The 21097-nt window shown below is 49.9% G+C and overlaps 1 protein-coding gene across 1 annotated transcript in view; it reads right to left on the bottom strand.

Moving 5' to 3' along the window:
• MSN (moesin) overlaps nucleotides 1–21042 on the bottom strand; it is an 81944-nt gene extending 60902 nt beyond the window's left edge. The window contains exon 1 of the mRNA XM_027842682.1: nucleotides 20874–21042. Within this exon, the coding sequence (XP_027698483.1) occupies nucleotides 20874–20885 (12 nt within the window). The 5' untranslated portion in view covers nucleotides 20886–21042. The remainder of the gene's footprint in view (nucleotides 1–20873) is intronic.
• Nucleotides 21043–21097: the final 55 nt, after the last annotated feature.

Raw genomic sequence — 21097 nt, 5'->3', positions numbered from 1 at the left:
GGGAATGTGGGGAATACTGGGTAAATAACCAGATTATTCTGAGAGGCATGGTGCTGTAGTGGATGGACAGCTGGCCTCAAAGCCAGGAAGACCTGGGTTCCAATCCCTCCTCTGACACATACTGGCTGGGTGACCTTGGGCAAGTCACAGTGCCTGATGGACAACAACTTCTTAACCTGGAGTCTAGCTTCTGTGGACAGATTGCAGGGAGTCTGAGAAGTTGGGTGGGGAAAAATTACATCTTTATTTTCACTAACTGAAATTCAGTGCCTCCTTCAATTATGAATGTAGGTAACAAATTCGATTCTTTAGAAGAGGTCACGATACCCCAAAAGGCTGAGAAATGCTCGACAACTAAGCTGAGGAGACGGTGCCAACCTGCATGGGTAGGAAAGTTTCCTTACCTGGGAATTCCCTATGCCAGTCCCTAGTACTAGTCTGCTGAAATATTCCCAAAACTCGGAACTGATTTCCACATCAGTAGATATGCCCTGGGAGAAGACAAATTAATCTCATTTTATTTGATCTCTTCCATGCACATATGCATGGTAAATGGGAGAATTTCTTTCCTTTCACACTGAATATGGATCTGGCCTCAGACACTTACTAGCTGTGTGACCCTAGGCAAGTCACTTTAACCCCAACTGCCTAAAAGAAAATAATTTTTTTTAAATCCCAAAAATTACTGAATAAGGGCTAGGAGACCACTTACTAAAAAGACAAAGCGGTCTGAGGACACCTGATCTAGCTAAACCCTGTCCTTGTGCAAGTGGACCCAGGGAAGGGAAGAGACTTACTCAAGGTCACACAGCATGTAAGCAGAGCTGGGAGTTCTTTCTGGGCATTGCTGCCTCCCACTCTGCCAAAGGGTTGCTCTGTCCTAAGGGAAGCAGCCAAAGCACAGAAAGGGAGCTGAACCATTGCAGAGTTTTGAGCAAGAATTAATGAATAGTGAGCTCATTTGCCAGGTTTTCAATCTGGGGCCTGCAGATCTATTTGGTCGCTCCATACTGATCAGATTAACTAGGTAATGGGGCAGCTAGGTGGCACAGTGGATAGAGCACCGGCCCTTAAGTCAGGAAGACCTGAGTTCAAATCTGGTCTCAGACCAAACACTTGATACTTACTAGCTATGTGACCCTGGGCAAGTCACTTAACCCCAATTGCCTTAAAAAAAAAAAGATTAATTAGGTAATGGTCAGTTCTATACTTCCTAGCACTAAGCACAAATATTCTAAGTAACCGAGTTGGCCATTTCAACGATTTCCCATTAAACGTACAGTAGCATGAGACAAAGAACTGAGGTGAACCCTTGTAATTCACCCGCATTCTTTTACAGACCTACAAACCACATCTTTGGCTGGATGTACTATAGAGCTGAGTAAATGACTGCTTGCATATACTAGGTAGGCTACAGCTCCTGGAGGGATGGGGTAGGGAGGAAGAGGGAGAACTACAGAGATACTAAATATTCCTTAAAACGGCTATCTAGCAATAGAGAACACAAGGGACAGAACGTGGAGAGCAAGGGGTAACACCAGAGGCAGAGAGAGGAAGGAGTGAATTATACTGGAATCCAGCCTTCTCCTCTCAACCTCTCCCTTTGCCCCCTAGCCTCAGCCATGGCTGGAAGCCTGTGGCCTGACGGCCCATCAGACAAAAATGCTAAGCCTATGGAAGACAAATGGCCAATGTCCTTGCTACCAGAGCTGCTGCAGTGTCTTAAGGCTTCACATTTGCCTCTTAGTCCTGAAGGAACAGAAAACAAGGTTGTGGAGGGGAAGAGGAGAGTGGCAGGAGAAGCAAAGAAACTTACCACTAAGGTAGTACCTACCATCTAAACAATACTGGACTTGGAAATCAGAACTAGGTTTAGTCCTGTTTCCAATACTCACTCTAGAGGACCAGACATTGAGTTACTCTGAGCCTCAGTTTCCTCATCTATCAAAGCAGTGATGATTCTTGTACTAACTACACTGGCATAATGGAAAGAACATTGAATGTGAAGTCAAAGGGTCTGGGTCTGAATGCAAGGTCTGCTATTTACTGAGTGATCTTGGGCAAGGGGCTTCCCTTCCCTAGAACACATCTTCATTATCTATAAAATGAAGGTGTTAGATTAGATCAGAAGTATCAAATTTGGGGCAGTAGGTGGCACAAAGGATAGAGCACCAGCCCTGGAGTCAGGAGGACCTGAGTTCAAATCCAGCCTTAGTCACATAACACTCACTAGCTGGGCAAGTCACTTAACCCATGCCTGGCCAAAAAAAAAAAAAAAAAGTATCAAATTCACAGGAAGCAACCAGATTAAAAAGTAACTGGGAAATGCCTGACAAAATCAACAGAAATAGAATAAAACACAGATAAGATTAATTAGTGGTTATCTAAGTCACTATGCAGCAGCAAGGGGATCCATTTCTATTTAAGTTTGACGAGGGATTAGATGATTGCTAAAGCCCCTCTAATCCTAATCCTAAAATCCTAGGGTTTGTCATAAAGAGAGCACTTTGCAAGGCTTAAAGCACTATATAAAGTCTGTTGCCATGTTACTCACCCTTTGAGGCCCAGCTCAAATGTTCCTTCTTCCATAAAGCCTATGCTGAGTTCCCCCAGGTAGTACTGATACCTTCCTCCTCCGCTCTCACAGCATTTAATATTCTTTCATGCATCTATATATGCTATTATAAATCATCTTTGATTTTTCTATATGTCTTCTCCCCACCCCCAACTAGATCAACTGACCAGATCTTGTTTAATCCCTTCAGTACCTTGTACAAAACACTATACTTTGTGTATGTGTAGGTGGGGAAGGAGGAGTTGTGGACCTGTAATTGACTGGTATAGAGAACTCCTAGTACAGAAACTCCTTCCACCGACAGAAGTCAGCATCTGGTTTAGAACTTTATAAACTGAGAGGCTTATCTGAGGGCACCAAGAGGTTACATGAGTTTGCCCATGGTTGCACAGCTAACATGGGGCAGAGGCAGGAATTGAATCCAGACCTCCAGCCCTCTAGCTACTACCCTACTCTGCCTCATACTGCATGTGGTTGTGTTTCTACAAGCATCTGAATGACATGGGAAGCTATAATCTTTTATCTTCCTGAGATCCAAATCGTAAAGTGAGCTTTTTCTTTCGGGTTAAAGTCAGCCCTAGGAGCTGGAGATGTGAAATCTAGTTGTGCCTCTGACACTGGTCGCAAGTCACTTCCCTTCTCTGGGCCTCAGTTTCCCCCTCTGTAAAATGAAGGAGGGAGGGTTGGACTTCATGTGCTTAAAGCTCTAGGTAACCTTACAGCTCTAGGTAACCTAAGGCACGTCACTTTCCCCTCCCTGGGCCTTAGCCTCCTAATGTGTAAAGTGAAAACCTCTGAGGTCTTGTCCATGGGTAAGTCCATGATCTCCAGGGCCTCTGTAACTCCTAGGAATGTTCAGATGAAAGATCAGCCTAGCCATCAAGCAGGGGATCCCAGTGCCTAATCAAGAGGGGCCAGCAAATGTTTCCAACCTGGCCGAAGGAGAGCTAAGTCATGGCAGCCAGGGCCCAGCCCACATAAGGTGACCCTCGGAGCTGCCCACTGGGGAGCTCGGCAAATACGTGACAATTCAGCTTCTCTGGATCTGCCAGCATATCCACTATTCATTGTTTGGAAAGGCTTCCAGTTAAGGTCCTTAATGGCTGCCCAGTGCAGCCAAAGACCCTGGCCTAGTGTTCAAAACTCCCCTTTCACTAGCCCCAGGGGGTCCAAGCTCTCCTAGCCAGGAAATCTACAGCACACCCTCCCTTGGGAACTCTCCCCTAGGGCTGGGGCTCTCAGTTAGGGTGAGGTCACCTACTCTAACACAAAGCTAGATCAAAGAAGCTTTAGAGCTGACAAAAACCATAGATCTCATCTGGTCCAACAGTCCCATTTCACAGAGGAGGAAACAAAGGCCCAGACAGATCAGAAAGGTGGCCCAAGGTCACTGAGGCAGGAAGTGGCAAAGCCAGTATTCAAACCCAAGGCCTCTGATTATCTGGACCTACAGGTCAACAGACCCTGGTAGAGTCACAGCACCCTCAGCCCCCAAAAATAAAAATTCATTCAGCCCAGGCTCCCTACTTGGGGACTGATGGGATGAAGCTGCTGATTCAGGGTCAGGCTGCTGGAGTCCCTGAAGGGATAGGCAGGTCTCCTATTCAGAAAAGGGGCTCCTCCTGCCCTTCCACAACTGCCTTCCAAGACTTCCCTGGAGTTACTGCTACAAAACAGGTGGCTACATTATCTCCTCCCGCTCCCCTTCTAGCAAAGAAGCACCCTGATAGGCTACCAAGAGAAGGAACTAGGAAGGGTGAGCATGGAAAAGAGAAGAGATGGGACAGGGAGAGGAGAGGAGAGGAGAGGGGAGGGGAGGGGAGGGGAAGGGGGGAGGGGGAAGGAGGGAGGATGAGGTTCTGTCTTCACACTGAAGATGGTTTATACTTGGTCTACTTGGCCCCAAAGGCCAGAACTAGGAACAAGGCTGAAAATTAGATAATCTTCCAGTTTGAAAAATCTCTTCTCAGAGCTGCCCACAAGTGCCAGGCACTGCCTTGGGCCTTCAGACAAAGGTTAGAGGCCTACTTGTGGGGGTATTAGAGAGGGGGTGCTTGTTCCAGTAGCAGCTGGAAGGATACCAGGGCTCACTCCACTCGAGTCACACAGCCTCTAGGGGTTAGGGTTCCCCCATCTCAGCCCCCATTGATATTAGGCTCTACCCAGGCTGCCCCCCCACACACACACACACATACACAGCACTGTTCCTAATTGTAGCCCAGATTCTGTCCCTAACTTGGTATATGACCTCAGCCCCTCTCCAAGCCTATTTTGTCCTCTGTGATAAACCCTTGGCTGCCTCCCTCCCAGGGAGGCCACAGAAAGCAAAAAAGACAGATTTGAAAGAGGCCCTAACCAGAAGGAATTATAGAAGATACAAACTGTCATCAGTCTCCTCTCTCCCTCAAAGCACCACAGTGAACCTGGGCACAATTTCTAGAAGGGAAAGCTCCCTCACCCAGTATGGCCCCAGGGGCACGGTGGTCATCCACTCAATATGGGCTGGGGCCAGGCAGAGGTTCTAGGAAGAGAGAGATTTTTCCCTAATGCTTCAAGAGTGCTTCTTTTACAACAGGCCTGTGAGATAATAATGGGGCAGATGTATGGTCCCACTGGTATAGGGGTTTCCCTCCACCAACAGAGGTCAGCATCTTCTCATTACTGAGATGTGAAGGGCCTTGACCACAGGGTCAACCAGTCAGGATATGGCAAGGGTGGCACAGGAACCCAGGGCTTCCAGGGCCAGCTAGCTATCCTAGCACACAAATACCCTCCTCAATAAAGAATATTCCCATTTTACAGCCTAGGAGACAGGTTCAGAAGTCAGGTGGCTGGCCCAGGGTTATACAAGCTTCAAGAACCAAGATGAAACCCAGGCAGCCTGCCCTCAGGCCCAGCTCTTCCTAAGAGGCCTGCTACCTTAGGCCCTTCATAGCTCACTTAAAGCTCCCTCCTTAAACCACCCTTAGCACTTTTTAAGGGGGTTTGGGGGTGGAAGACATAAAGCACAGAGAATCTGTCCCCCTTCTCTGAGGAGAGAAAAGGGAAAAAGCAAGCAAGCTGAAGGTCACATCCTTCCCCAGGCCTCTGATAGCCCCACCTTGGAATGCCGGGCCCTTCTGAGACCCATAGTTCTTACCCTGCAGGGCTTACAGGATGAGAGTCTAGGCCAGTGCTTCTCACAATGTGGTCTGGGAGCCTCTGGGGGTCCCTGAGACCTTTTCAGGGGGTCCAAGAGGTCAAAACTATTTTTTATAATAATACCGAGACATTTCCATTTCTAACATGGTAAAAATTGAGAGATCTACCCCACAGAAACAAAAGCTCTTGGGGGAGGGTCCTTGTTATCTTTTAAGAGTGTAAAGGGGAGGGGTAGCTAGATGGCGCAGTGGATAGAGCACCAGCCCTGGATTCAGGAGGACCTGAATTCAAATCCAGCCTCAGACCAAACACTTGACACTTACTAGCCGTGTGACCCTGGGAAAGTCACTTAATGCCATTGCCTAACCAAAAAAAAAAAGTCTTGAGACCACAAAGTTTGAACACTCGTGACCTAGCCCAATTCCCTCTGACAGAAGAGGACACTGAGGCACAAGGTCCTAGGCCAGGATTTGGATCCAGGTTCTGTGACTCCTAAGTCACCACACCCGGCTACTTGTCAGGGACCCTTACTCCCACTCATGTGTGTTGAAGGGTAAGTGGGATGAATAAGTAATTTCATAAGCATAGGGACCTCCCAGCAAGGCACTTCTCTTCCAGTATTAGACAGGTGCTTTCCTCCCTACAACTTAGGATCTTAAGAGTTGTCTGAGGGCACTGAGGGATAAAGTGACTTGTCCAGAGTCTCCCAGCCAGGCTGTGTCAGAGACAAAACTGGAACCCAGGTCTTTCTGCCTCTGAGGCTGGCTCTCTAACCATCAGGCCACAAGGCCTCAATGATACTTAAATGATGTCAATGGTGGTTAATGCTGGCAGCTAATCTACTAAGCAAGGGGTGTTTAGGCACCTGCCAACCGCTCCCCTCCAAACCAGAACACTGTCACCTCCAACATTCTATATTCTAAGATGACTCCCATTATAGATGAGGAAATTGAGGCCCTAAGAGGACTTGCCTAAAGTTATATGGTATCCACATGGAGAGAACTAGACTATTAGAGGTTAGTGGTACTAATCCCTTCATTTTACAGAAAGGAAAAACTGAGGCCCAGAGAGATAGGATCTGCCTGAGGTACCACAGCTGAGAATGTTGCTGTGGGGCTGCCGGGACTCAAACCCAGGACCTTCTGACTCAGAAATGAGTGTCTTGGCTGGCTCTCCCTACACAGGCCTGGCCCAGGAGGAAGAGGAAGGGTGGGAAGGGGTGAGTCACCAGCACAGCCTCCAAACCCATCCCCCATTCCCCAGGGAACCACTTGGAGTGACTAGCAGTCACAGGAAGTCCACAAGCCAGGCTCATTACCTCAGCACAGCTTCTGACCCAAAAAAACTACTCAAAAGCACCAAATTAGTCCAAGGCCAAAGTAGAGCCTTGCAGCAACTCCCAGGGGGGTCTTGAGTGGATCCGATGGCCCTCCCTTTCTCTCTAGGCAGCCCGGGTCTACCTAGCTCTCTCCAGCCAAGGGCAACACAGACAGAAGTGACTCAGCCAGAGGCACAGGGAGTTAGGGAGAGAAGTGCAGGGATTTCAGGCCCAGCTAAGAGGAACTTCAGAAGCCTCAGGAAAAAGGCCAGTGCCAGCTGCTTGTGCTGGGGTTTGGGGACTGGTAAGGGAGGGCAACGAGTGCAAAAAGGAAGTCAGCTGGTTCTCTAGGCCTCAAATCTGCCTTATTTGGCTAGGTCCCCATTCTTTTCTAGCATAGAGACTCTCAAGGGTTAGAGCTGGAGAGACCATTGAGAGGCAGTCAAATACTTTTTACAGAAGGGGACTTTTGAGGCCCAGGAAAAAGAAATGACTTGGCCAAAGTCTCACAGAGCTGGGATTCAAACCCAGGTCTTCAGATTACAAATTCAGAACTCTTCCCATGACACTATAGGAACATAGATTTTTTTTGTTTTTTTGCATCTGCATTCACTTTCAGGCCTAAGTTCCAGCAGGAAAAGGGAACAACTGAGGAACAGTGATTACTTCAAAATGAAGCAGGAGGCCCACAGGGTAGCCAACAACCAAAAATAGCCAGCAATAGTAGTCTGCAGGCTGGAATGCCCCAGCCAGACGCTGCCCCAGGTTGTAAGGCCAGAGCTGGGCCTCCTCGTCACTTCCCCAAATGGCTCCTTTTTTTCCTCACCCCCTCCATGCCTGCCCTGTGACTCTGAAAAAGTCACTGCTAGGCTCTGGGCCCCAGGCTCACCATCTGAGGTTCCTTCTAAGTCTTTAGCTCCAAGTATTCTCACAGAACCGTAGGAAATAGCAGCTCCAAAGTATACTCTGTTTAAGCAAAGGGAGGTGGCTAGCATCTTCCCGAGGGGGCCGAGTCCATAGCCACTGGGAAAGTACTAAGAGCACTGGCTCTGAAGGCAGACGACAAACCCCATTTTGTGATCTTGAGCAAGTCACTTGCCTTCCCTGGGCCTCAGTTTCCCCCTCTGTAAAATGAGAGGATTGGACTCAATGGTCTCTGAGGGCCCTTTCAGTTCTAGATCTGGGATCCTCTGTGTGACCTTGGGAGAGTCTCTTCTCCTCCCTGGGCCTCAGTTTCCTCCTCTGTAAGATGAGGGTGTTGGTCTCTGAGGGCCTTTCCAACTCTAAAGCTAGCAATCCTATGAACAGGGTGGGAGGAGAGAGACAAAAAACTTGCCACTGGCCATCTAGGGGAAGAATGGATGCCAGTTTTCCTAACAGGAATATTCCACTCCTACTTTTGTGGTAGGAAAACCCTTAAGTGTAAGTCCAAAAACCTGGGTTGGAGTCTGTCTACCTGTCTCCCACCTCACCAACTACTTACTAGCTATGAGTCATGTCTCTGGGGCTCAGATTCCTTGTCTCTCAAAGGGCCCCAATATCTGCTCTACCTGACTGAGAAATAGAAGGATCAAATGAAATTCTGTGTGCAAAAAGGCTTTCAAAGCCCAATACAAATGTGAGGGGTTTTTGCTATTTCCCAGAATCTCTTGCCAGCTCCAAGTCTATGATCCTATGAAGCCCCGAGAACAGTTACTCAAAACCTTATCAGAGCTGCCATCAAAAAGGAAAGCCATATCTCACAGCACCTGGGAAAAAAATTTTTAAAAGTGAGACAGGCCTGGCCTCTCAGAGCCAGCCCCAGCTTGAGGTAGCCGGTGCTCAGTCAGTTCAGGTGGGTTGGGAAGACTCAGGCCAGGTAGATGTCACGGCTAACCAGGGGGTCTTAACCCAGGGTCCATGAAGAGATTCAGGGGGCCTGTGAATTTGGATGTGAGGGGGGGAAATAACATCTTTATTTTCACTAACTTCTAATTGAAATCTAGCATTTCCTTCAAATATGAATTTTTTAAAAACACCATTCTGAGAAGAGATTCACAGGTTTCACCAGACTGACGCCCCCCCTCCCCTCCACACACACACACACACACACACACAAATGGTTAAGAATCCCAGATTATTTCATTTCCAGGGAAGGGAGAAGTGCCTTGTTTTCCCTCTCCCCACAAAGCCATACCCCTTCCCACGTGTGACTGAGTAGGATTAGCTCTGAGCCCAATTAAATTTTGTGTAAAATGTTGCCAGTGATGAGCTAGCAGGATGAGGCAGGATAAGGACAAAAAAGGAAGATAAGCGAAGAAAAGCTTCCTTCCCACTGCAGATTGGGCAAACAAACCCTAGGGGAGAAAAAACAACCTGAAGATGGTACAATGAGGAAAACCTCTGGATTTCCAGTCCTTAGACCTGGCTGCATGGGACACCTTGGACAAGTCATTTCTTTTACCTGGGCCTCTTCTGACAAAGGCGTTTGCCTGGCTCTCCCTGGTCTCTCCAGCTCTAACCCCTAAGGGTCTCTGTGCCAGAAGCGGGGTATGGGGACCTAGTCAAATAAGGCAGATTTGAGGGCTAGAGAGCCAGGAAAAGGCCCAGGACTGAACAGAGCCTGGAGGAAGCCTTTAGTCACTGGTTTCCTCTGGCAGCTGGCCTAGGGCCAAGAGGCAAGCTCCCAACCCGCCTACCCAACAATGCCAGCAAACATCTGTGCTGCAGCAGAGGCGGGGCCCTCAGCCAGGGCCCTCCCTGCTGAGACAACTTAGACAGAGAAAGAAATGGACATTTGGCATCCGAGGACCCAAATTCGAATCCCAGCTCGGCTACTAAAAACTCAGGTGACCTTCTTGAGTGAGTTCTTCTATGGGCCTCGGGGTCCTCTGGGAAATGAAGTGAGAAGGGGAGGAGAAGCAGTGTTAGATGAGAACGGAAGCTCCCCTAGGACAGGGACTACTTTTGCTTTTTTCTTCTCACCCCTAGAGACGTAGTACAGTGTCTGCCATGGTGTTTGGTTTTTGGGGGTTTTTTTAGCTAGGCAATGGGGATAAGTGACTTGCCCAGGGTCACACAGCTAGTAAATGTCAAGTGTCTGAGACCAGATTTGAACTCAGGTCCTCCTGACTCCAAGGCCAGAGCTCTATCCACTGCACCACCTAGCTGCCCCTCATGGTGTTTGTTAACTGACTGATTACCTGATCTAAGTACCCTCCCAATCTCCTGCATTGCTGATATATAAGTGGTTCAGAACTATGACCCCTCCGAAGACCAAATCAGACCCAGACGTCCACGAATCACAATTACCAGACACCCAGACACCCCTGAGAGGGGCCCCCTCAAACCAGGGCTTCCTTTCCATGGCCAATCCACTTGTGTTCATTATCCCCATAACACCAATGAGGAAACAGAGTAGGTGAATAGGGAAATGTCTCTCTGGGCTCTCTTCCATTAATTGCCAGGTTATTTATGAGTTCTGGGAACAAACTGAGCTCTAAAGGGTTAGGGTCCAGGGTTAGGTAACAGCTGGGAGACCTTGACAGTCCCTCTGTAGTCCACATTACTTGCTAATAAACCCTCCAATAATTTCACTTGGCTGTTGTGGGAAAAGGTAATCAATCAATATTTATTAAGCACTTACTATGTGCCAGGCACTGTGCTAAGTGGTGGGGATACAAAGAAGGCAAAAGACAGTCACTGCCCTCAAGAAGCTTACACTCTATTGGGGTTGGCCTAGCCAAGGCCCAGGGCTCTGCTATTTCTTAGGTGAATGTGTGTCCTTGAGTAAGCCATTTCCCTTCTCTGGGACTCAGTTGCCTCCCCTGTAAAACAAAGAGTCCATTCTCATTCTGCTCTGCTACATTCTGGGCTCTTTCCTCCAAGTCTGACATTCTGTAAATTCTCCCAATCCTCACTCTTGCGTCACCCACATCAGTCTCTTCAAGGCCCTTTCTGAAAGGCTTAGCTGTGAGGGGGGGAAACCAAGGAAGGCTTATCTCAATAATCCTCAAGGAAGGCAGCCAGGCTCAGGGAACATCTAGGTATTTGAGGTACATGATGGACAATCGGGAAGGAAATGTTGACACAGTCCTTCCTCCTTTCTAACCCCTCCCTCCCAAGCCACTGAAATTAGAACAGGTCAGAGCTAGAGGGGACTTCCGACCTTTTGTCTAGGCTCTTCATTCTGATAGATGAGACAAGAGGCCTAGCTAGTCCGTGGCTTTACCAGGGTTACAGCCATGGCAATTTCCACTCATTCCAGTCCTTTCATTCCCCCTCTTCCTTTGTTCTTTCCATGAAGGCCCATGGTTCATTTTGCACCCAGCTGCCTACAGGTCTCTCTTTGAACCCAGGGTTTAGGGCTTAAGCACCTGAAAACACCCAATAGCCTCCAGAACTGATAGCAACCAATGGATGACCCGACACTCAGAGGGAATTCTGTCCAAGTCCCTAAATCACAGAAGCTACGGGAGAAAATGCTACTGCCACTGAGGGACAGAGCAGTCCCCCCTGGGCACAAGGCAGCTCACACCACAGCCTGTGTAAGGAAGAAACACGTGCAGATCTGGCTTTAAGGAACACTCAGTCCCTTCTCCCGATCCTAGGCTGGAGGACCTGCTGAGAAAGTCACACCAGCCTGGCCATACAAACACACGGACAACATATCCCTCACCTGGAAGACGGAGGGATCAGCTCCCCGTACCACGAGGAACGTGGCACACTGCAGCGCAGTGGCTCACTTCTAGGGAGTTACAGATACAGCCCCTGGCTAGCGTATTTCCGAATCAGCTGTAGGAGCTGAGGCAAGAGGGCTCCTGACTGCTGACTCCATGGCAGGGCCTGGAGAGAACCAGTCAAGCACCTTCCTCTTCATTTCTGAGGCGCTCCGTGGTCTCCCCTGCCATTCGGAAACCTCAGACTTTTACTTACCACCATTTAATTCACCTGCAAGAGACTGCACTTACCTGGCAGCCAGCCAAGCCACCTTCACATCTTCTTCCCCACCAGGAGGTGTCCAATGCCTAGCCAAATCCTGTCTGTCCCCCCTCCCCTCAATGACCCCCGTTCTCCTCTGAGACATGTCACTTAGATATGGGGGGAGCACAAAATTATTGTTCAAAATCAAGCACTGTAAAATATGGACCCCCTTTTCACTATTCACTGTGTAATTATCCCCATTTTACATATAAGAAAACTGAGGCTCAGAAAAGGGAAGAAACTTGCCTGGGGGCACACAGAAGGTGGCAGAACAGGGGCAGTTTCCCATATCTTACAACTCAAGACCAATTGCTTCAAAAGTGTTACATTCCCCAGCCTCCAGGTTAGCTTGCTCAAGGCAGGGACCACGTTTTCAACCTCGGTTTTCCCAATCCTAATTATCATAGGATCACAGAGGTGATGGGATCCAACCTTCTCATTTTATAGGTGAGGAAATTAAGGACCTCAGATATATTCCTGACTCCAATCCAGCACTCTCTCCACCAAGCCACACTGACTGAGGCCTGGCCTTTAGCAGGAGCTCCACAAAATGTTGGCTGGCTCCCATGCTCCCTGGCCCCCGCAGCAGGGCCTGGGGCAGCCAGGCCCACAGCAATAACTGTTTGACCAGGTCCCTGCCACTGCTGCAGGGATTTTCACCTTCACAGAAGCCTCCCTCTTGCTGTCTGCCCGGCCCAGATGGGCATAAGTGAATGACCAAGCGAGTTCAAGAGCTCAGCACGGTCTCACAAAATGGGGCTGAAAGAGCTCACCCTGCCTTCCCAAACCCGCCGACACCCAGGGCAGCCAGGCCTGAGCAACAAGACAAGGAAAGACTGGAGGAGGACTTGTTGGGGAGGCTTTGGGGGGGGGGAAGGGCGGGGAGGGGGGTGGGATTCTTGTTCAGGAGAGGGCTGGCCTAAATGACCGTTAAGGACCCCTTCCAACTCCGATGATGTGAATACATATTTATAGCTCAGAGCTCAAAAAACTCCAACAGGGAGGGAGAAGTGTGTGTAAAAAGGGGGAGGAGGGGTGGGGAGGAGGAAGGGCGGGAAGTCATTACAAGTCCTCAGAAGAACTGAGTCATCTGCTGAGGCCTAAAAGCCCTAGGCTGACTTCCCACTGCCATGTGGCTGGGGCCATCTTATCTTGTTAGCAGGGCAGGAAAGGAAAATCTGCCAGGATATCAATCTGGGGCCCCAGGGGGAAGAAAGACAGTCTAAGCCTTGACTACCTCATGAAGAGAGCAGCCCTGGGAATCAGGCTACCTGGGGTCTAATCTCAACCTCCCCAAAACCACTGTAGTCCCTAAACTGCCAAAGAGTGTGTGTGTGTGTGTGTGTGTGTGTGTGTGTGTGTGTGTGTGTGTGAGAGAGAGAGAGAGAGAGAGAGAGGGAGATGAGAAAATGTACCCCTCTTACTTCTTTTCAGAAGTGGGGGTGGGGACTACGGGTGAGGAACGCTGCATACACTGTCAGACTCAGTTGATGTATTATCGGATGCCTTTTTTCCTTTCCTTTTCATTTTTTGTTACCAGGGATGGCTCATTGAAGAAGGGAGGGGAAAGGGGTATTTTTGAAATCAAAGGTGATAGAAAAACAAAAGCTAACAATAATCTTATTTTTTTTTCCTTTTCTCACTCAGCAAAAGGATAGCTAACTGATTTCCAGTCCTTCTTCTCCTACCTTCTAATCCCCACCCACCCCTTAGTCAATCAGAAGCCACTTACCTCCTTTAAGGCACCAACTCAGGAGGGGGTGGGGGGGGACACTTGGACCCCAGTTCCATGTGGGACAGAAACTGAAGCTAACATTACTTACCCAAAAAAGCTATTCTCCTCAGAACGGCTCTGTAAATTACGTACGTATATGTGACATACCCCGTCCATGCTCCAGTCCACTCCCACCCTCCTCCCCCCCCAAAAAAAGGGAAAAAAAAATAGAGAACTAGGCCAATGGTTCTTGAAAACCATGGACTCCAGAGGAGAAGGGCAGAGGCCAATGTGATGCAGTGATCAAATGAGCTTTGTATTACTAAGACATCTCCCATAAACCCAGAGACTTTTTAGTTAGCCATTCCTCACCCAACTCAGCTCTCAGCTACATATTCTCCCAAAGTCATGAAATCACTCCATTTGGTGTCTGGCCCTAGCAGGAAGCTCTTCCCTCCTGCCAACCTGGAGCTGGCAATACTACCATCTTCCCTGTCACTTCTTGTTTAGGCCTAATTAGAAACTGAGGACACTCAGTCCTTAATTCTCCCCAGACTTCAAAGGCCTGAAAACTCTAAGACCCAGACCCAGCAGCACTGGGCTCTTGATGCCCTAGCCAGATGGATTATTTGTTTCTTTTTGTTCCCTCAGGCCCTGTGATTTCATGGGTGTAGAGTGACCTGGGAGAGGAACTCTGTCTACCACTGCAGGTCAGCGCCTTTAGGGCAGATTTCTCATTCGAGAGTAGCCTGGGCCTTGATTAAGTGACTGGCCCAAGATCACAATGTCAGTATGTGTCAGGGTAGGATTTGAACCCAGGGGTCCCAATTCACTCCACCAGGATGCCTCATCAAAGCCTCAATAATGATGGGGTCTAATCTACTCATTTCCTAGCAAAGGAAAAAAAGGGTATTTAGGCACTTACAAAAAAAAAAAAAAGATAAAGTCAGAACTCCAGACTGTGAAGGAAACAGAGGCACTGACCCCCCCCCCAAAAAAAAGCTAGCCAGGACTACATGTCTGGCCCTTACCAAAGCTAAGAGCCTCAAAGCTCCACTCCTATGGTTCCTCCTTTCCCTCTTTGCATCCTCCCCCTACCCTCCCCAACCTCAAGTCCCGAGCTGACCCTCCCTCCTAGGCCTGCTCCTTTACCACAAATTAGAACCTGAAATCAAAAGCTGGGTTTTTTTGGCTTCACTGAGCATGAAATGGGCAGAGATAAGCAGCAAAGGACAAAACCAGCCCCCTCACTGTGCCTGCCCATGTAGTGACCATAGGGAAACTCCAAGTGCCAGGCTTTGGAAAGGGATGGGGGGAGGGACTTACTACAGCTGGGCTTATCTGTACAAGGCCATTTCCAAAAGAGCAGCCAGCCTGAAAAGAACATGAAATTCTAGGGCCAGAAAGGGCCTCAGAGATCATCAGCTCTAACCCCCAACACCTAAAGGTGGGAAACCAAGGCCTCATCACCCAGGGAGTCAGGTAGGGTGGGGAATGAAGCCTTATTAAATCCAGGGCTCTCCCCAGGACACCCCATGCCCTCCAGACATGGCCCACACAGCCCCAGTGCCCTTCCAGAGTACCAGCAGGGCTAGGCCAAGGATAAGAAGAGGCTTCTGGGATTCAGCCTTTCAGCTTCAGCAGAACTAAGGCTGGCCAAGTTAAAGGTAAGGGCTCCCCCCCCCCACTGCCTCCACTTCTTCCCTGCCTCCCCCATGCCTTACACCTATTCACAAAAAGGGTCCCACCAACCTTAGCACTTAAGAAGATAAAAGAAATATCCAGAAGAAAAGAGGATCATGGGATTTTAAAGAAGGAATGGTGCTAAGAGATCATCCATGCCAACCCCCTTTTTTCACAGATGAGGGAGCTAAAGCCCCCAAAGGGGGACTTCACATAGCTAGGAAATGGCAATCAGCTCCAGGCTTTCTGCATCCTTTGCTGCCTCAGAGCGGCCCCCTAGAGCAGGGGGACAATTACCGTTAACAGCTCACTCGATCTACAAAGGATCTTCAGGGCTCTTATCTCAGATCCTCTTACCGAGCTTAGGTGGTAGATCTGGTTGGTATTACTAACCCTACTTTACTGGGAATTGAGGCACAGAGAGCTGAAGGTACTCTTGAAAGCCTTAGGACTCCTGGTCTTGGGGTCCTTCCACTTGGCCACCTGCCTCTGGCATTCTCTTATTATCACTTCCCTCCACAAATCAGTTCATTTGTACCTTTCGACCTGCCAGTGTGCAAGTCTTTCAAGGGCTTTCCAAAAAAAAAATCTTAACTAAAAAGGCAGAATTTGAGGTGCCTGTTTCTAACCGCCAGGATAGGTCTTTCCAAGTGGCCCCTGTATGAATCCTAAGGTCCTCCCATCAGGAAGGGATGGGGGGGAGTGGAAGGAGAAGAGGGGAGGGGGAAATTAGAGGAAAGGGAGTAGGGGAGAGGGAGGGGAAAAGAAGAAAGAGAGGGGTGATGAGGAGGGAAGAAGCAGAAGAAGGGAACAGGAGGAGGGTGGAGGGGGAGGAGAAGAAGGGGAGAGGAAATGAGAGGGGAAGGAGACAAAGGAGGGGAGGGGGAGAATGAGGAAGGGAAGAAGAGGAAGGGAGAGAGGGAAAGGGACAAAGGGAAACGGACAGTAGGCAGGGAAGAGGGGGAAGGGGAAAGGAAATGAGAGAGCAAAGGGAGGGACAGGAGGGGAGGGGGAGGAGGGAGGAGAGGGGGAGGAGGAAGAAGAAAGGACAGGAAGAGAGAGAAGGGAAAGGGAGGCAGGGGAGAAGGAGGGGGAAGAGAGGGGAGTAGGAAAATAGGGAAAGGAAAGGAGAGGTGGAAAAAGGAGGGATGGAATTTTTGACTACCTTCCTCAAGATTCTTTGGCTCTGAAATATAAGAATACAAAGGAAGTCTTTTTTTTGGGGGGGTGGCTTTTGTTTTTTAAATAGCTGCGAAATCACCCATCAAGTATAAACTGCAACAGATGAAGGGTAGCCATTATGGTCTTAGGAGCCCTCCAGACAGAAGGCAACGGACAGTTCCAGGGTCCTAGGTCCAAGCCATCCGGGTCTCCAGAGAAGCTTCTCCCAAAGACCCAGCTCAACCGCCACCTTCTGCAAGAAGCCTTTCTGGATTCTCCCACTTGTTAATGCTCCCCTACCCCCGTCACCTAAATTCATTAATTAATATAACATTTTGGATTTGCTTATTCAACTACCACATTACTTCTCCTAGTAGAAGGTAAACTCCTTGAAGGCAGGAAGTAGTCCCTCGTTTTTATGTCTCCAAAGCCAGCCATAGCATCTGGCATACAGAAGGTGCTTAATAAATGCTTGGAGGGGGCAGCTAGGTGGCCCAGGGGATAGAGCACCAGCTCTGAAGTCAGGAGGACCTGAGTTCAAATCTGGCCTCAGACACAGAACACTTACTAGCTGTGTGACCCTGGGCAAGTCACTTAACCCCAATGGCCTCACCAAATACATAAATACATAAATAAATAAATAAATAAATGCTTGGAGCATTAAACTGAAAGAACGTGATTTCCCCATCCCCATCATTATCAGCACCACCAGCTTCTCCCTCCTGAGCTTAGTAATGTTCTAGAAATGGCCAGAAGCTTCTCTATAGGAGGGAGGGGGAGGAAAGGCAGCCCCCTCCCCTTTTACGATGTTATTAGCTGGAGGGTAAGGAGTGGTCTAGGGCGTGCCCTTGGATTTCCAGCACTAGAAGCAACCAGAGGAGTTAACAGGAAGCACCTTGTTCTGCAGTGAGTGACATCTGCAGACAGCTCACACTCCCATCATTCACCATTCTGCCCTGGGAACCTCCCCCCCCAATCTCTGAACCCTGTTCACAGAGAGAAAATGGACTTTTAAAGAAAGGAGGGAGGAACACATCAGCAGGGAGCACACTAGCCATGCTGATATGATTTAAGGATGTTACTAAACCAGCAGAAAGCAGCCCCACCTCAGCCTTCCCCACTGCGGCCAGCCCCCAATGGAAGTGACAAAATGATCGATTTCACCAAGCCAGTAAGACTCAGAGGTACCCTCAGAACCAATGGGAATTCATTTGCTGAGATACCCGAGGGCCAACCAAACCAAGCCTCAAGTGATGCCCTCCTGAAAGCCTCAAGTCCTAACCCCACCCACTATGCAGCCCTTGCCCCTAAGCTGAGCTGGCCTAGCTGGGAAACAGTGTTACAGCAGAGAGATCTTAGAAGCCAGTCAGTCCTATCTCATCATTTTATGGATGCAGATGAAGTGACTTATCCAAGGTCCCACAGAAAGTGAGCATCAAAGGCAGGATTTGATATCCACAGCTAGTGCTCTCTCCACTTAGCCTCACTGCTGCCTCACCCCCTTTGATTCACAAAGGGGGGAAGTAGAGGTATCAGGACATAGCAGAAAAGTTTAGTCTTAGCACTTAGTCTCAGAACACCTAGGCTGAATCCTGCCTTTGCCAGGCAAGTGACCTTGGGCAAGTCATTTCCCACTGCTAAGTCTCCCTTTCCTCCTCAAATCACTAACTCAGGGGAAAGCAAGCTTTCCCTATTTCTCAGGGCCGTCATGAGAATAAAAGATGTAGTCCGTAGCCCCTTTTTCCATCTGCTGTAGAAAGGTGGTGCAGTGGATAGAGCTCTGGCCTTGGAGTCAGGAGGACCTGAGTTCAAATCCAGCCTCAGACACCTTACACTTACTAGCTGTGTGACCCTGGGCAAGTCACTTAACCCTGATTGCCTCACCAAAAAAAAAAAGGGGGGGGGCAACAATTACCTAACACCTACCAATTTCCTATTGCTGTGGCAACCTTAAGTAGATTTTTTTTTAAAATGCTCACAATCGAGATTAGCAAAGGCCATTGAGACAGATAACCTCAGACTCATCTCTCCATCCTTCGGAGTTCCCCTAACTATTCAGGAAAAACCCCACCTTAAAAGCCTACAGGCTCTTGGAATGCTCTCTAATAATAATCCTAGCAACCAAGACAGAGGATTGAGTGTACGAGTGTGTCTGTGTATGACTGTGTGTGTGTGTGTGTAAGTTCTGTTCTCAAAGCTACTTTCTACTCTGGATGCAAGGAGAAGAAAAGGGCTTGGAAATGCCCTTGCTTGAAATCAGAATTAAAATAATGAACATATAATTCCTCAGAGTATCAAACCTGAGGAAAGCTAGGGTGTTTTCTGAAGACTGAGGTTCTGGGAAGGGAAGAAATGCTAAGGCTGGGTGAGGCCGGAAGCCAGCCACCAAAAGCCTATTCGAATTTCACACCCCCACCCACCCACATGCTCTCCACGCTCCAGGTCTCTGATCTGCAGCAATCACCCAGTGTTTGGTGTGCAGGGCACAACACTGGATAGATGCAACACCAAAGACCCCACTAACATGAGGTTGGGGGTGGGGGAAACCAAATCTGACACAGGTATAGGCATAATAAAAAAGTGCCAGTAAAGGGGGGGCAGGCAGGAAGCAGCGACAGGTAGCACTGGAGTTGGGCTTTAAAAGATGGGTATGAGGTCAACAGGTGAATAGCGGGAGGAAGAGTGTTTGAAGCATGAGAAATAGTAAGAGCAAGAGCCCAAAGAAGAAAGGCAAGGGCTGGGGAGGGAAGGGAGAAAAGGGGAGGGGAAAACCCAGTAAACCATCTTGGTTGGGTTTTAATAGCAAGCAGCCCTAGGCTCTGGGGCTGACCAAGGCCTGAAAGCAGTTATTGCAGCCTTTGTCTGGTGCTTGGGTTAGGATTGCACCCTGAGAAGTGCCCTGCCCCCCCCAAGCAGGGGAATCATCCAGGCAGGTGGGGAAGAGAGGTGACTTGCATAATGCAGGTAGGGCTTACTCACACATACCCCTCCCTCCCCACACATACCCAAGGCATGCAGCCACAGTTCCCCCCCTCCCCTCCTTCTCTCCCAGGCCCCACTCCTTAGAAGAGTCATCTCACAAGTGCATGGCCAGGGTGAGATCAGATGCTAGGGCCTCTCCAAAAAAGGTGGGGCTCCTTAGAGAGGAGCCAGCCCCCAAGTCCCCTCAATTACAGCCACCTACTCCCCAGAGGTTCTCCCCTACCCAATCAAGGTGGAGCTTTAAAAATGGGGTTTTTTATTTTTTTGTTTGTTTTGTGTTTTGAGGTGAAGGCGAGGAAAGAAGAGAGACAATCATTTCCTTTCCAAGGAAGGTGGCAGGGCAGGGCAGTACCCCAGCTAGGGTAATTGTGGAGTCCAAGAGCTATGGACTTGGGAGTCAGGAGACCTGGTTCAGATTCTGTACGACCTCGGCAAGTCATTTCTTTTTCTGTACCTCAGTTTCCTCATCTCTCAAATGGAGGAGAGCACCTTGTGAACCTTAGAAATCGAGAAAGAGGCAGTGTGGTACAGTTGAAGAGGGATGAACCTGGGACTTTGGACCCCCAAATCGAAGCCCCGCTTTCACTTACTGCCTCTGTGATGTGACTTAGGCCCTCTGGTCCTCATTTTCCTCAGTTTCCCCCCTTCCACAAAACTAGAGGGTATCCTGAACCATGCTTTTTCAACTGTGATCCCATCCTACTAAGATGCCCTCCCGATCTTCCACATGCCTCTGCTTCTGACACCCACCCACCCCCCACCCCCCACCCCCCCCAAACTTTGTAAGCCCCCGCCCCCCAGGAGCGGCAGCCCAGCCCAGTGCCCGCCAGCGGGCGGGCAGGCAGGCACCAAGTGAATGCCTGTTGAATGCCGAATGACTCCGGCGACAGCGGGGAGCGGGAAGCGGGGAGCGGGGAAAGGAAGCTGGGACCGTGGGAAGCGCGCTCAGCCGCCCGCAGCCCTGACTCCAGCCCGGAGGATGCCGGCAGCGCAGGGCGGGGCATCCCCACCCCGCCCGACAGCCCAGCGCAGCCCAGCCCAGACCACGGGCGGGAGTTGGGGGGGGGGGCGGCAGCCGGAACTCCGAGCCTGGCCCGCCCCTAGCCACACCCCTCGAGGGCCCCCCCCCGTCCTGGCCCACATGCCATGCTCCGGCCCCAGGGGCGCCGGGGACAGGGAGACCCCACCCAGGGAGAGGCAGCTCAGGCGCCCCACGACCCCCGCGACCCCCGCCTTGGGCTGCACGATAGTATGCCCCCAGCCCCCCCCCCGCCCGGGCAGCTGCCGCGGGCACGAGCCCCGGCGGCCACGCGCTCGCTGCTCGCTCCCGCACTCACCGTCTTGGGCATAGTGGCGGGTGAGTTGGCGAAGTTTCGCGGCAGGCGATGAAGACAGGAGGCGGCCGCGGCTCGAACTCTGGGGGTCCGGGGCTGGCTGCGTCCCTAGAGGCAGAGAGGCTGCTGCTCGGCTTCCTGCTAACGGATCTGACTCTGCAAACCCCACCCAGGAAAGAGCCGCCCCGGGCGCGCCGGCCGCCCCTTTATGTGACTCTGGCTCCCCC

This window comes from Vombatus ursinus, unplaced genomic scaffold (genome assembly GCF_900497805.2).
Source record: "Vombatus ursinus unplaced genomic scaffold, bare-nosed wombat genome assembly UNPS02014882.1, whole genome shotgun sequence".
Classification (NCBI taxonomy): Eukaryota; Metazoa; Chordata; class Mammalia; order Diprotodontia; family Vombatidae; genus Vombatus; species Vombatus ursinus.
This window is presented reverse-complemented; position numbering and strand designations above follow the sequence as displayed.